A 14,918-nucleotide genomic window follows, 5' to 3' on the forward strand; every position below is an offset into this window, starting at 1 on the left:
CACACTCACCAGCACAGAAAACCCATGCTCATCAGCACCCTGCTGTGTTCATCTTATAACTGAAAGGTTGTGACCTTTATTTTCTCTACTGATTTTCAAAACATGCTCATCACCCAACAGAAACTTTGTCACCCGCTCCTAAATTTGGCATGATAGATGCTGTATTCTGCCCATGTGCTCAGAAATGACAAGCTGAAGGGACGTGGGAACAATCCTTTCATCACAGCTCCTCAAGAGGGTGACACAGAGGATTGAGAGTTTGAGTTGTGTCTGATTTATACAGTGAGTTCCAAACCAACCTGAGCAAAGATTTATCTCAAAAATAAAACGTAAGAGGAGGGGCTGGAGAGATGGCACGGTGGTTTAGAGCTGCTCTTGCTGTAAACCTAGTCAGGGTTCTCAGCATCCATATCAGGCAGCTCACAGCAGCCCAAACATGTTATATATATATGTATATGTATATGTATATGTATATGTATATGTATATGTATATGTATTTGTATATGTATATGTATATGTATATGTATATGTATATGTATATGTATATGTATATAACCAAACCATCTTTCAAACTTCATATTATTTCTATGTATATGTAAAAGTAAATCATTTAAAAATATTTGTAAATTATGTGTATGTATTTGTGGGTAGTTATGTGTATTTGAGCACAGATGCCTATAGAGTCCAATGGCATTGGAACCCTTAGAGGTAGAGTTAAAGGCAGTTAGTTGCAAGCCACTGTGTAGGTGCTGGGATCTGAATGTGGGTTTTCTGCCCGACATGAAAGCATTTATAACTGCAGGGCTATCTCTCCAGCCCTTAAAGAAATCTTTTCTTTTCTTCTTCAAAAATTAACAAGTTTGTATCAGAGCACCTACAACCAGTCCTCCCTCCTACACAATTGTCACTTTTAAGGCCATGTGCAGTTGTCTGGATGGGAGAGTCGAGCCTTAGAAGGCCCTCTGTCCCAGGTGCCACCAGCATTGACCACATTTCACTAGTCTTGGAAGAACTGTCAAATTCCAAACATGGTTCAGAATTTAGGATGTGAGCTCTTGGGATAAGAACTGTGGAGCTGGCCAAAGCCTGTTCGGGTGACTCAGCAGGTTCCTGGTGAGGTTAGAGAGGTCACGGCTGAGTCCCATGGCCTAAAAATCACAGCTGTCCTGTTATAACCAGCCACATGGCCAAGAGGTGATCCTTATCTTCTCTGGCTTCTGGATCTGGAATATGAAGGAAGGTTGACCATTTCATGTATTTTCCTGGCCTCTTTAAATGTCCCCCAGAAAACTCTGTTTCCACACTTCTCCCACTCCAAAGCTTCATCTTACTAAAATGCTGACTAGACAACCTCAGGTGAGTCCTTGAATTCTCTGACAATGGAGTCTGATCATCAGCATCAAAGCCAAACCACGGTGTCACCTCACCACCGTCTGTAAAATGTCAGGCTAACAGCCAACTATTCTTAGTGCTTACTGGCTTCTGAACACTGAGTGTAAAAATAGCCACTTGCCCTCTGCCCTGATGTGACAGACACAGCTAAGCAACTGTTCTGTGCCTGTAGTGCTGACAGACATAGAACAAAAATAAATCTTAGGAAAAAAAAAAAAAAAAAGCCAGGTATGGTGGTGAACACCTTTAATCCCAGCACTTAGGAGGCAGAGGCAGATGGATCTCTGTAAGTTCATGGTCAGCCTGCTCTACCGAGCAAGTTCCAGGACACCCAGAACTACACAGAGAAACCCTGTGTAAAACAAAACATCCTCACCCCCCTCAAAAAGGGGGAGGGGGAGAAAGAGAGAAAACAAAGGGAAAGAAAGGTAAAATTGAAAGCTAGCTTTATAATTTAGTAGAAAGGCATATGCCTAGCACACATGAGACCCTAAGTTAAATATGAGTACTGACAAGAAGGAGGAGGGGGGAGAAGAAGGAGAAGGAGGAGGAGAAGAAGAAGGGGGGGCGGGGACTGGTGACCTAGCTCAGTGGTTAAGAGCACTTGCTGCTCTATCAAGGGACTTGGATTTGGTTCCCAGCACACACACAGCACTCTCACACACTCACAACTGCTTTTTAACTCCAGTTCCAGGGATCAGACACCCTCTACCTGCCTCCACAGACACTAGGCACACATGTGGTGCTCATCATATGTGCATAGGCAAAACACTCATGCGCATAAATAAACCTAAAATGTTTTTTTAAAGAAAGACAGGGGAAAGGAAGAAGGAAAAGGAGAAGGAGGAAGAGGAGAAAGAGGAGAAAGAGGAGGAGGAGGAAAAGGAGGAGAAGGAAGAGAGAAAGAGAGAGAGAGAGAGAGAGAGAGAGAGAGAGAGAGAGAGAGATTAGAAGTTATTCCTAAGGGAAGAATTCCAAGCCAGAGGCTGTCCTGCCCCAGGCCATTGCTGAGAGCTGAGACCAGAATTTGAGGGTGGGTTGAGGCAGCCTCTCTGGGGTACTCAGTTCAGACAGCAGCTGCTGGGGTGATAGAGGCCAGGACCCTGGGACAGAATGTCCTCTGTAAACAAAACTCCCAAGGCTCCTCAGGACACATTCAGTCCCTTTTGGAAATGGTGCTGTCCAGCTGAGATGAGCCACAGCAGGCCTGGAAGAAAGCCTTCTGCTATGTTCCCAGGAACAGGCTTGAGATCCCCAGGGAATAAAGCATAACCCCCTTTGAAAATGTAAAAAAATTATATTTATTAGTTTTAGAATTTTCAAGAAAAGTATAATTATAGGGAATTTGGAAAACACAGTGAAAGAAAACACGGTTCCCACTGATGGCCTGTAGCAACATGGTGCTGGCTTGCACAAGTCTGTCTTATCTTTGTCACAACGCCTGGATAGTTTTAGGCCTGCTTGGTGAACAAGGCAACTCTAACCCAGAGACAGTAAGGTATTTACCCAATGTCACAGGGCTGAGGTGAAGCATCCCTGGCAAGTGCAGAGCTGGAGCTGGGGTTTGAATCCAGTTTGACATGGCAGGTTTTCACCAGTACATCAGGTGGAGCCCATGAACATAACCTCCACAAAAAGCAATGCCAGGCAGCTGAGCTTCACGCTGCACTTAATAACCCTATTATGTGTTGTTATGTGTAAGTTGTGAGTTTCCTTCAGGTTTTTCATATATAATTTGATATAAACTAAATCATAGTTTTCATACCATTTTACATCTCTTTAAAATATATATATATGTGTGTGTGTGTGTGTGTGTGTGTGTGAATACACTGTCACTGTCTTCAGAAGCTGGTATCAGATCCCATTACAGATGGTTGTGAGCCACCATGTGGTTGCTGGGAATTGAACTCAGAACCTCTGGAAAAGCAGTCAATGCTCTTAACCGCTGAGCCATCTCTTTAGCCCTCATTAAGTTTTTATATGTATCATATTTCTAAGATTCATTTTATTTTTGTGGGCTGGAGAGAGTACGAGTACCTACTGCTCTTACCAAAACCCACATGGCTGTCTCACAAGGTGCATTTCAGTGAGCAGACTGTTAGCTTTCATGAAATCCAGTATCAAGTTGTATACTTCTGATGCCTTAGGAACTGTTCATGCTGGGCATCTATGGTATGCGCCTTTCCTTCCAGCACTCAGGAAGCAGAGACAGGTGGATCTCTGAGTTTAAGGCTAGCTTGGACCACAGACCAAGTTCCAGGATACACAGGATACACAGAGAAACCCAGTCTCAAAAAAAAAAAAATAAATAAATAAAAATAAAAATAAAACAAATGTTCACATAACTCAGTTACGAATTTTTTGTTTAGTCTTTTTTTTAAGGTTACATTTATTTATTGATGTATTCACACACATGCTTGTGTGCTGTGATGCATGTGTGGAGGTCAGAGAATAAATAATAACTTGGGTCAAGTCTGCCACATGGGCTCTAAGGACTAATATAGGCTGTCAGAATTAGCAGCAAGTGCCTTTATCTGCAGAGCCATCTTGCCAGCCCTGTTTGGTTTTTCTCTTTTTAGACCTGGGGCCAGGTCATCTGACATCTTCATTCTTATGCCTGTGCAGTGTTGGGATTTAAATCCAGAGCCTCATGCACGTGAGACCAGAGCTACACATGCTCTACCCAGGGTCTTACCATTAATTAGGTCAGGATGCCCTTGACCTCAATTCTCCTACCTCGGTGAGCATTACGGTTGCACCACCATATCTGGCGATGGAGGACTGGTATTTTTTAAATATCTCTACAAACAAAATTAATTTGTTCCAAAGCTATTTATCTGGAAAAAGAAACAGGGAAATGAGAAGCAGCTGATTTCAGAAGATGACCACTTTCATTTTGAACACCCTGGTTCTGGCTTGCAGTGAACCACGAGTATTAGGCTGTCTCTTTCCTTGCCACCTCCAGTCTCTGGTCAAAGTGCAATTCTGAATGGAGGCTCTGATGAAGACATTTCCTCTCAAAGCTATTAATCATTAACTCTGAGGAACAGATGATGCTTTGATGGGAAAACTAGCATCCACAGAGCGTATATTATACATGTGTTCTCTTCACTCTGTGTCCCAAGTCCTGTGAGGCAGCTACCACAGACTCCAACTTACAAATGAGGAACCTGAGGCTCAGTGGGGAAACTCCCTGCTTTGGCAGCTAACAAGAACTAAGTTGTGTTTTCCTGAATGGCATCATCTCTCAAAGGCACCTCGAGGATTCCTAAGTGTTTGTTTCATTGAGTACCACATAGCTGCTGAAATGAACCATGGGAAATTTATTCCCTCACACTTCAGGAATCCATTCACCTGCAACCAGAATGTCAGAGGGGTTAGTTCCTTCTGAGGACTCTGCAGGAAATGGGTAACGTGCTTCTCTCTGACCTTCAGGTCATACATACAGATGTGTCACGTCACTAGGCATTCATACGGACATCTCATGAGGACAGTGATCATGTTAGAATGACTTTTTTATTTCATTTGGGGAGATAGAATTTTTGTGTGTCTAGCTGTCTTGAAATTAGCTCTGTAGACTAGGTTGGCCTCAAACTCACAGAGATATACCTGCCTCTGCCTCCAAAGTGTTGGGATTAAAGGCATGTGCCACCATCCCCTGGAAGCATTTTATTTTATTTATTTTTATTCTTTATTTTTTGGTTTTTCGAGACAGGGTTTCTCAGTGTAGCCCTGGCTGTCCTGGAACTCACTCTGTAGACCAGGCCGGCCTTAAACTCAGAAATCTGCCTGCCTCTGCCTCCCAAGTGCTGGGATTAAAGGTGTGCACCAGCACTGCCCGGCTTGCATTTTATTTTTTAAATAGGCTGGTGAGATGGCTCACTGAGCAAAAGGTCTTGCCACCAAGCCAGGTGACCTAAGTTTGATTCTTGGAACTCACATGGTAGCAGGTCTGTCCTCAGACTATCATGCATGCACATGTGCACATGCACAACCCCATCACAGACACATAAATGGATTTGAAAATGTAAAACTTCAAGGTAAATGCTAGAGAGAGATGTCTCAGGAGTTCAAAGCCAGTACTGCTCTTGCAGAGGAGTGAAGTTTTATTCCCACCACCCACATCAGGTGACTCATGGCCAGCTGTAACCCTAACTTCAAGGGGTCTTCTGGCCTCCTCAGACACCTGCACATTTAGTCACCCCCCACCCTATCCAACACACACATACATTCATAATTTTAAAAGAATTTTTAAAGATTTTTTTTTATTTATATGAGTACACTGCAGCTGTCTTCAGACACACCAGAAGAGGGCATCAGATCCCATGACAGATGGTTGTGAGCCACCATGTGGGTGCTGGAAATTGAACTCAGGACCTCTGGCAGAGCAGTCAGTGCTCTTAAAAGAATTTTTAAAAATAAAAAAAATTTAAAGCTTCCAATCCAGGAAAAAAATGACTACTTTTTCACTCCAGAACTTACTATTTCCTGAGGTTTAATTACATAGTTCAAAACAAATATATTGACTCTTAATTCCTGGCACCTCAGTAGGCAGCCTTATTTGGAAACAAGGTCACTGTCAATGCCATTACTTGAAATGACATGGAAGCTGAGGTATGAGTAGCTCTTGCCTAACACACATGCTCTAGACTAGAGTCCAAGCACTGCACAGTCAAAAGAATAAAACTGCCAAGTGACCTGGGATATAACTGTCTTAGGTGGCTGAGAGGAGACCTTGAGGCCAGAAGTTCAAGGGTACCCTGGGCAACATAATAAAATCTATCTAAAAAACACCTCCTTCTTCCAAAATGAGATCACACTGGACTGGAGCGGTGGCCATTCCAACATGACCACTGTCCTCATGAGATGTCCATTTGAATGCCTAGTGACAGCAGACTGACACATCTGTATGTGGAAGAGGTAGTCATCTGAAGGTCAGAGAGAAGCATGCAACCCATTTCCTGCAGAGTCCTCAGAAGGAACCAATCCCACTGACACTCTGGTCGCAGGTGTCTGGACTGTGAGGGAGTAAATTTCCCATGGTTCATTTCAGCAGCTCTGTGGTACTCAATGAAACATGAAACAATTCTGTATAAAATTTTGTGTTTTAAAGAAAATTTTTGTAAGATTTTACACATAAAGTTGTCTTTAGTTTTGTTAGATACATAATTTATGGAGAAATCATTAAGATTTGTAGAATTTCCATGAGTTTCCCAACCTATCTCAGTTTTTGTTTGTTTGTTTGTTTGTTTGTTTTTTGTTTTTTTAAGACTAGGTCTCATTATGACAGCCCAGGCTGACCTGGAATTCATGCTTGATTACAGGAATATGCCACCACACTAGGCTCCCTTGAGAATAACTTTTATTTTAGACCTATTAATTTGCATGTATGAGTGTTTGGTACATATGTCTGTGTACCAGGCATGTGCCTGGTGCCTGTGGAGGTCAGAAGAGGTTATTGAACATCCTGGAACTGGAATTACAGATGGTTGTGAGCCGCTATGTGGGTGCTGTGAACCAAAGCCAGATCCTCCACAAGAGCAAAAAGTACTCTTAACGGTTGAGCCTGTGAATAACCTTTGTTGTTGATGCCTTTGAGTCAGGGTCTCATTTTGTAGTCTAGGATGGCCTCAAACTCACTACATAGCCCAGGCTGGACTCAAACGCACAGCAATTCTCCTCATCCTCCTAAGTGTGGGCATTATAGGTTAGCTATGTCTGATATAACCACAAACCCATTACCAAACCCCTTTCCACTCTTCTTCCTTCTCTCAGGTTTCATTCCCCACAGTTCTTGCCTTGGCAAGATAATCTATTGGCATTCTTCCTACGCTCTGTCCAACAGTTGCCTACCAGCAGCCAGAACAGCCTGGCTTGTTCTAAAAGGAACTGTTTGCTCTCTCTGACTCTGACTCTTCTCTCTCTGACCCCTTTCTCCCTCTCTCCTCTTCTTCCTCCCCCTCCTCCTCCCCCTCAACATGTTCTGGGCCAGCCTCTCTCTCCCTCCCCCTCCAACTCTGTCCCCTCTCTTTCCCTGCCTCTACTCCCTTCTCAACCCCCTTCCCATTCCCCCAAATAAACTCTATTCAGACCAGTCGTCTGGCTGGTACCTCGGGGAGGTGGGGGTTGCCTCAGCATGGGCACCCGCTCCCACCACACCATACCACGTTCCATAAAACACATTTTTTTGTTTTGTTTTTCGAGGCAGGGTTTCTCTGTGTAGACCAGGCTGGCCTCGAACTCAGAAATCCGCTTGCCTCTGCCTTCCAAGTGCTGGGATTAAAGGCGTGCGCCACCACCGCCCGGCAAAATCCATTTGTTTTTAAAAACACATCATAATCACCTTCCGATTCCTCTTGTCCTCAGGCTCTCCTCCAGTCCAGCCTCACATTGGCTGCAAATGACCTTTTTTTTTTTTTTTTTTTTTCTAGAAAGCCCCTCCAATCTGACTTTACAACTAAAAAACAAGCGATCTGCCCGACTTTTTCAACTGTTCCGTTCCGCCTTCCAAGGATCAAATGTGGCTCCAGACTCACCTCCCTCCACCCTTTTCAAACAGTCAAAAGCGCCCAGCGTCAAAGCGATCACATAAGTTGACCTTATCCCGTGCATCTCTCCTAGTTACTCCTCTCAACTCAGCACAGATGGGTGCATACAGGCTCCCCACTGTCTGCTCAAGGATCTCTGTGTGTCTGGAAAACCAGACAAGTCTAGCCCCAAAACAGGATTAAACCTAGTTTAGTCCTTTCCATCTCGGAGATCCCGCCCGGCCATATATTCTCGGGAGACCGTCACCCATCAATCGCTAGGAACTCAGTTGGCATTTCCCTGAGATTGTCTGTTTCGCCGGAACCTTTCTGCCCAGCCCTAGTCGAACACTTTTTGTTGCAACACACAAAACCGGAAGTTGGTGGAGAAACACAGGCGTGAGAGAACCTGGCCATGGCTTGGAGGACAAACCTTGCTTGCCTCATCAAGGCCGGAGGTAGGGTTCCTGAGCACGAGGTTGATTGCTTGCCATTCATTAGCCTGTGATCTGGTGTGTTTCTCTTCTGCCCCTTGTCCGGTTCTCCCGCATGGAGTTGTAGCGGAGCTGAGGGGCTTTCGTGTCCCCCCAGCCTCTGAACCTATGTGCTTTTGTGGCCCAGGTTCCGCGCGCGCCCCTTTCCGGGCTGGGCTGCTGGCAGAGCTTTCAGACACTAAGTAGCTTGCTTACCCTGTGGCTGCGCTGCGAGAATGATTTCACACTGTTTTATAAAGTTACCCACTGCATAGTGTAGGCTCTGCTTGCAGAAACACGGCTTTGTTAGCAATACTGAGAACCATGCAGAACAAAATAAACCGTCTCTACCACTTAGTTAATACCATCAGCCCCCGCCCGCCCCAGTAAAAACTCCACGTAGCCCAAGCTGGCCTGGAACTCACTATGTAGCTAAATCTTGACCTTCCTGCTTCCACTTCCTAAGTGCTAGGATTACAAGTGAGGACCACCACTCCTGACCAGCTAAAACATTTATTATAAACGAATAAAGTTTAATTTTCCTTAGTTCCATCGGATGATAAACTAGTAAAAATGGGAGTGGAGATAAACCTTAAGAGATGTAACAAAAAATCTTCGGAATATTATAAACGCCATAAATAGCAGACATTTAATTTTTTTTTTTCCGAGACAGGGTTTCTCTGTGTAGCTCTAGCTGTCCTGGAACTCACTCTGTAGACCAGACTGGCCTCAAACTCAGAAATCTGCCTGCCTCTGCCTCCCAAGTGCTTGGATTAAAGGCGTGCACCACTACTGCCCTGCCGAAATATTTTTTAAGATTTATTTTTATTTATTAAATGTATGAGTACTCTATTTGCATGTACACCTGCATGCCAGAAGAGGACATTAGACTTCATTATAGATGGTTGTGAGCCACCATGTGGTTGCTGGGAATTGAACTCACGACCTCCTGGAAGAGCAGGCAGAGCTCTTAACTGCTGAGCCACTGAAATAATTTTAATTAAAATTAAGTGGTGCTAGGTATAGAAACTATGGCCTTGTCAGAAACTAGGCCCTACCTACTGGCCCTTAACAACTTTTTATATTGTTTTTACTTTTCCAGACAGTCTCGTTGCCTGGAACACAGGATTAGACCAGGCTGGCCATAAACTCACAGAGATCTGCCTGGTTTTGCCTCCCAAATGCTGGGATTAAAGGTGGACTCTACTATCCCCAGAAGACTATAGTTTTTTTTTTTTAATTAATTAATTTTTTGGAGATGAGGTTTCAGGTAGTCCAGACTGTTGTCAGTCTCTTGGAATCTGAATCCTGTATGGACTCTGACTCTCCTGCTTCTGCTTCTCAGGGGCTGAGATTGTAGATACAGTGCCAGGCATCTACAGCTTCTTTCTTGAGACAGGGTTTCTGTGTAGTCAAGACTATCCTGGTGCAGGTGAATTACTGTAAATTCAAGGCCATCCTGGTCTTCATACTGCATTTGAGGCCTGTTTGGACTATCTAGTGGCATCCTGTCTCAAAAAAGAAAACAACAACAAACCACAAGCAAACCCAAACCTATCAATAATCAAAAACAAAAATAAAACAACAACAACAAAAACAAAACCAAAAAACTCCAGGATAGATAACTGTATTATTGTAAAACTACTCTTTAAATTCGTTTTTCAATACAGAGTTTCACTGTGCAGTCCTGGCTGTCCCAGAACTCCCTCTGTAGACTAGGCTGCCCTTGAACTCAGAGATCCTCCTGCTTCTACCTCCTCAGAGCTGGAATTAAAGGTCTGCACAACTATGACCAGCTCTACACTCCTTTTAAAGCCAACTCTCTGTGATAATGTGGTTTGTGTGTAAGTCTGTATAACTGCACAAGCTTTGGAATTAACGGTCAAAGGAGATCATTCTAACTTAAATTTCTTTTTTAGGAAGGAGATGGTTTCCAGTCCCAGAGTACTCATCCCTACCTCCAGGCCTAAATAATATCTGCGCTTGGAGAAAATCCACTGCACCTGAGAAACTTATCGCCAATGTTGCTGCTTGTGGTACAAATGGAAAAGAACCGGGGAGTGCACTGGACAGGCTCTTCTCCCCGGAACAGCAGGCTTCTATCTTACATGTGTTGAATACAGCTTCTGATAAAGAACTGGAAGCTTTCAGGCTGCTTCGAGGCAGAAAATCCGTCAATATTGTAGAACACAGAAAGAGGTTTGGACCGTTTCAGAGTTTGGAGAATTTGATAGACGTGCCCTTGATCCAGTATAAAACTGCTGTTGAAGTTTGTAACTCCATTCTTTGTCCAGAGAATAGACGGAGAAAAAAGTCACAGGAAAAGTGGCTGCTGAGAAAGTTCATCAAACCAGGTGTAGAGAGTGAGAGACTTAAGGTACATTCTCCCCCTGACCAGCTACTCTTTGAAAACTTACTCTGGCCGGGCAGTGGTGGCGCACGCCTTTAATCCCAGCACTTGGGAGGCAGAGGCAGGCGGATTTCTGAGTTCGAGGCCAGCCTGGTTTACAGAGTGAGTTCCAGGACAGTCAGGGCTACACAGAGAAACCCTGTCTTGAAAAAACAAAAACAAAAACAAAAAAAAAAAAAAAAAAAGAACTTACTCTGGAAAGCACCGTTCCCAATAGTGGGTGAGAGACGAGGTTTTTTTATTTCTAATTTTGTGTGTGTGTGTGTGTGTGTGTGTGTTTGCACTGGTAGTCAGAGAGAGTAGTTCTTTCCTTATGCTATGTGGGTTCTTGTCAGGCTTGGTTGCAAGTACTCTAACCCAATGATTCATCTCACCAACCCAGAATAAGACCCTTCAGATTTAGTTAGGACTCTGGATTCTGGATATACTCATATTAATGGGTGATCTGTTGCACAAAATGAAAGGTACTGATAACTGCATGATGACTGGGGTTTGGGGAGGGGTTGCTGTGAAGAAGAACTTGGGGGAAGTTTGCTGAAAACTCAATTTGGAAGAGAGAAATGAGGCTGACGGAAAGGAGATGGCTCTCTGCATAGGAACGTGAGGACACAGTATGTGTACACAAGGCTTGGTTTTATTGTAACCACATTAGTCATTACTGTTGTGTGTGTATGGGTACTCATGCCTCATACATAGAACTCAGGCTGTCAGCCTTGGGGCACCTCCTTTACCTGCTGAGCTTTTCATTTTTTAAAATGTTTGCTTTGTTGTCCTCCAACTTGCTCTGTAGACCAGGCTGGCCCTGAACTTAGAAATCCACCTGCCTCTGCCTTCCGAGCGCTGGGATCAATGGAGTGAGCCACCACCATGTGGTTCTTGCTGAGCTTTCTTACTGGCCCCTATTTTTATTTTTTATTTTTTGAGACAGGGTTTTATTCTGTTGTCCAGGCTGGCTTGGAACTCTTAACCTAGCTGGCCTCAAACTTGTTGGCTGGCTCCATGCATACACTCAGACACCTATACAGTACTGATGCACAGATACCACACAGAACACAAACAGCCACACACCAAAAACAGCTTTAAGAATTAAAAAAAAAAAAAAAAACCAACCAAACAAAAAAACCCATGCATGGTGGTTCACACCTTTAATCCCAGAATAAGGGAGGGAGGCAGAGGCTGGTAGATTGCTGTGAGTTTGAGGCCAGCCTGATCTTCAGGACTGTCAGGGGTGTTAGACTGAGAAATCCTGTCTCAAAAAACAAACACACAAACAAAAAATAAATAAATACATAAAAAAATGAAAAAAAAATCTGTTGTCCATAAACAGCTGTGTGCAAATGGTTCATGCCCATCAATTTTTTTTTTTAAATTTAATTGTATCTTTGTGTGTCCCTTTCACAGTGAAAGTTAGGACAACTTGAGTGTCATCAGCTGACTCCTTCAACCATGTGGATTATAAACTAAGTTTGCCAGACTTGATGGCAGTTCCTTTACCCACCAAGCAATCTTGCTGGCCCCACCTTGGTTTTATTTATTTTTTTTGTTTGTTTGTTTGTTTTTGAGACAGTGTCTGCTTTCTGTTGCTGTAATAAAAACATCATGACCAAAAGCAACTTGGGGAGGAAAGGGTACATTTTAAAGGTAACAGTCAATCAAGGGGGAAAAAGCAGTGGACGGACACACACACACACACACACACACACAAAATAAGGAGCTGGGTGGTTGTGGCACATGGAGGGAGACCCAGGATAGCCAGACTACACAGAGAACCCCTGTCTCAAACCCCAACCTCCCACCCTCCAAAAGGCTTGCTTTTAAAATAGTAATTGAAAAGGTGAAGAACAAAACAGTTTTTTGTTTTTTTCCTCAAGACAGGACCACCACACCCAGCTTGTAAATAAACTTTGATCACCTAAACTTGTTAGGCATTTTGAGTTTGTAGGTTTTATAGCTGAAAGATGTTACACTTGTAATCAAATCAGCTCTTTTCCCTTAGGCAGTTAATAGTATCGTATCTATTGTTTTTGGTACTCGAAGAATTGCGTGGGCTCACCTTGACCGAAAACCGACAGTGCTGGACTGGCAGCAGGCTGAGTGCTGGAAATTAACTAACAAAACATACCCTACATCCTTTTATCTGGAAGAGGTAAGGCAGTGGTTCACCCTTGTGCATTCCCACATGGTTCCTTGTATAGTTCATTCTGGCAGTTCCAAAAGGGATGTAAAAAAAATGGTGAAGCTGGGTCTTTGGGTCACCTTTTACTTCTATTATAGCTGTATATTTGCTTTAAAAATGTAGAAACCTTGTCTTTAAATGTGATCTTTTAAGTCTTCAAGACGTGAAATGGGTAGGAATTGCTATTTTGGTGAGTGCATGGTGATCAGAGACTTTGGCCAGACCCTTGTACCAGCAGATTCCAGGCTAAGGAGGCCAGCTCTCTGTTCTACCTTGGAATAATTCAAATTGCTAAAAGTTTTGAGTTGCTGAGTCTCAAAGTCTTTTAGTCTCTTTTTTTTCTTTTTCTTTTTTTTTTTTTTTTTGTGTTTTTTAGTCTCAAAGACTTTAGACTTCAGGAAGCTTTTTAGTTAGAAATGGGACAAACATGAAGCATAATCATTCTGATTTTTTTTTTTAAAGATTTCTTCAGTCATTTCAAAGATGCCTAAAGCAGATCTCTACGTTTTGGAAAAATCAGGACTTTCCATTCAGAACACATCTCTTCTTCCTATACTGTTACACTTTCTTATCATAGAAGCCATGCTGTATGCCTTACTCAACAAAACTTTTGCTGAGGATGGCCAGCATCGGGTGCTGAGCATAAATCGAAATGCTGTGGGCAAGCACTTTGACCTGATGATTGGAGACACGAGGACTAGTGGGAGGGAACTGGTGAAGCAGTTCCTCTCTGAGTCGGTACTGAAGCAGCAGCCTCGGGTGTTCTTCCCACAAGACCTCGTAGTGCAATACAGACAGAAGATTGTGAAGAGTTCATACCGGATTGAAGAGTTGTATGATTCATTATTACAAGCTGTTGCTTTTTATGAGTTAGTTTTTGGCAGAGGCTCAGAGCTCAAATGTTAATCCACTCACTCTAGTGTTAACTAATTTATTAAAGCAACTGTTCCCATCTTCCATGTTAGTTAGTTTGGAATATATCTTCCGTGTTTATAAAATCAGATTTTTGGCTTGAAAAAAAAATGAGCCAAGATTAAATCAATAAATATTTTGTGAGATTCTGTGCCTTCTTTGTTTAAGTTCTAAATAGTAAGGAGCCACATAGGCAGCCAAAAGTTACCTCCATTTAAAAGCAAGTACCAGGCTGGAGAGATCTCTTGCTCATTAATCTCACTTGGCTGCTTTTCTAGAAAGCCCCAGTTTGGTTCTCAGCCCTTCATTGCAGGTGCTCACAGTTACCTATAATGTCAGTTCCAAGGGATGTGGTGTTCTTTGTTCTGCACAGACACACAAAGGAAGCACACATAAACATAGAAAAATAAAAGATAACCATTTAAAAAATAAATAAATAAAAATAAATAAATTAAAAATAAAAATAAAAAATAAATAAATAAAGAGCTGCGTGGTGGTGGTGCACACCTTTAATCCCAGCACTTGGGAGGCAGAGGCAGGTGGATTTCTGAGTTCGAGGCCAGCCTGGTCTACAGAGTGAGTTCCAGGACAGCCAGGGCTACACAGAGAAACCCTGTCTGGAAAAACAAAAACAAACAAACAAACAAAAAAAAAAAAAAAAAAAAAAAAACCAACCAACCCTAGTAAAAGAAAGAACTAGCTCTGAATTGATAGCTGTACCTGTAATCTGTGTACTCAGAACACAGAAGCAGTAAGAATGTGTGAGGTCAGTTTGGGAATACAATGAGAAACTCCTGCCTCCCCCCAAAAGAAAAAAAAATGTTGATAAGACAGGTTGGGGTTGAATGGGGAAAAATGTTCTCTCAAACTAAAAACCACTCCACTAGGTCATATTTCTGCTAAAGACGTAGTTTTGATAACTTGAACAGTTTTATGGATTTATTTTACATTGGTTGATAAGTTGTTGGGAATGACCAGAGACCCTAATAGTAAAACACGTGAATAGCAGCTAAACACCTACAGTAGCC

At 42.9% G+C, this 14,918-nt stretch overlaps 1 protein-coding gene and 1 non-coding gene across 2 annotated transcripts in view; one reads left to right on the plus strand and one right to left on the minus strand.

Annotated features, from left to right (window-relative positions):
- Positions 1-14,036, plus strand: part of Tefm (transcription elongation factor, mitochondrial) — a 17,559-nt gene extending 3,523 nt beyond the window's left edge. The window contains exons 2-5 of the mRNA XM_034507780.2: positions 7,824-8,377; positions 10,312-10,769; positions 12,799-12,948; positions 13,441-14,036. Of these exons, the coding sequence (XP_034363671.1) occupies positions 8,335-8,377; positions 10,312-10,769; positions 12,799-12,948; positions 13,441-13,884 (1,095 nt within the window). The 5' untranslated portion in view covers positions 7,824-8,334 and the 3' untranslated portion in view covers positions 13,885-14,036. The remainder of the gene's footprint in view (positions 1-7,823; positions 8,378-10,311; positions 10,770-12,798; positions 12,949-13,440) is intronic.
- LOC117712157 (small nucleolar RNA SNORA43) lies at positions 1,439-1,585 on the minus strand. The gene has a single exon (XR_004607226.1). It is a non-coding gene; the product is annotated as a small nucleolar RNA SNORA43 (small nucleolar RNA).
- Positions 14,037-14,918: the final 882 nt, after the last annotated feature.

Source organism: Arvicanthis niloticus, chromosome 6 (genome assembly GCF_011762505.2).
Source record: "Arvicanthis niloticus isolate mArvNil1 chromosome 6, mArvNil1.pat.X, whole genome shotgun sequence".
NCBI classification, from domain to species: Eukaryota; Metazoa; Chordata; class Mammalia; order Rodentia; family Muridae; genus Arvicanthis; species Arvicanthis niloticus.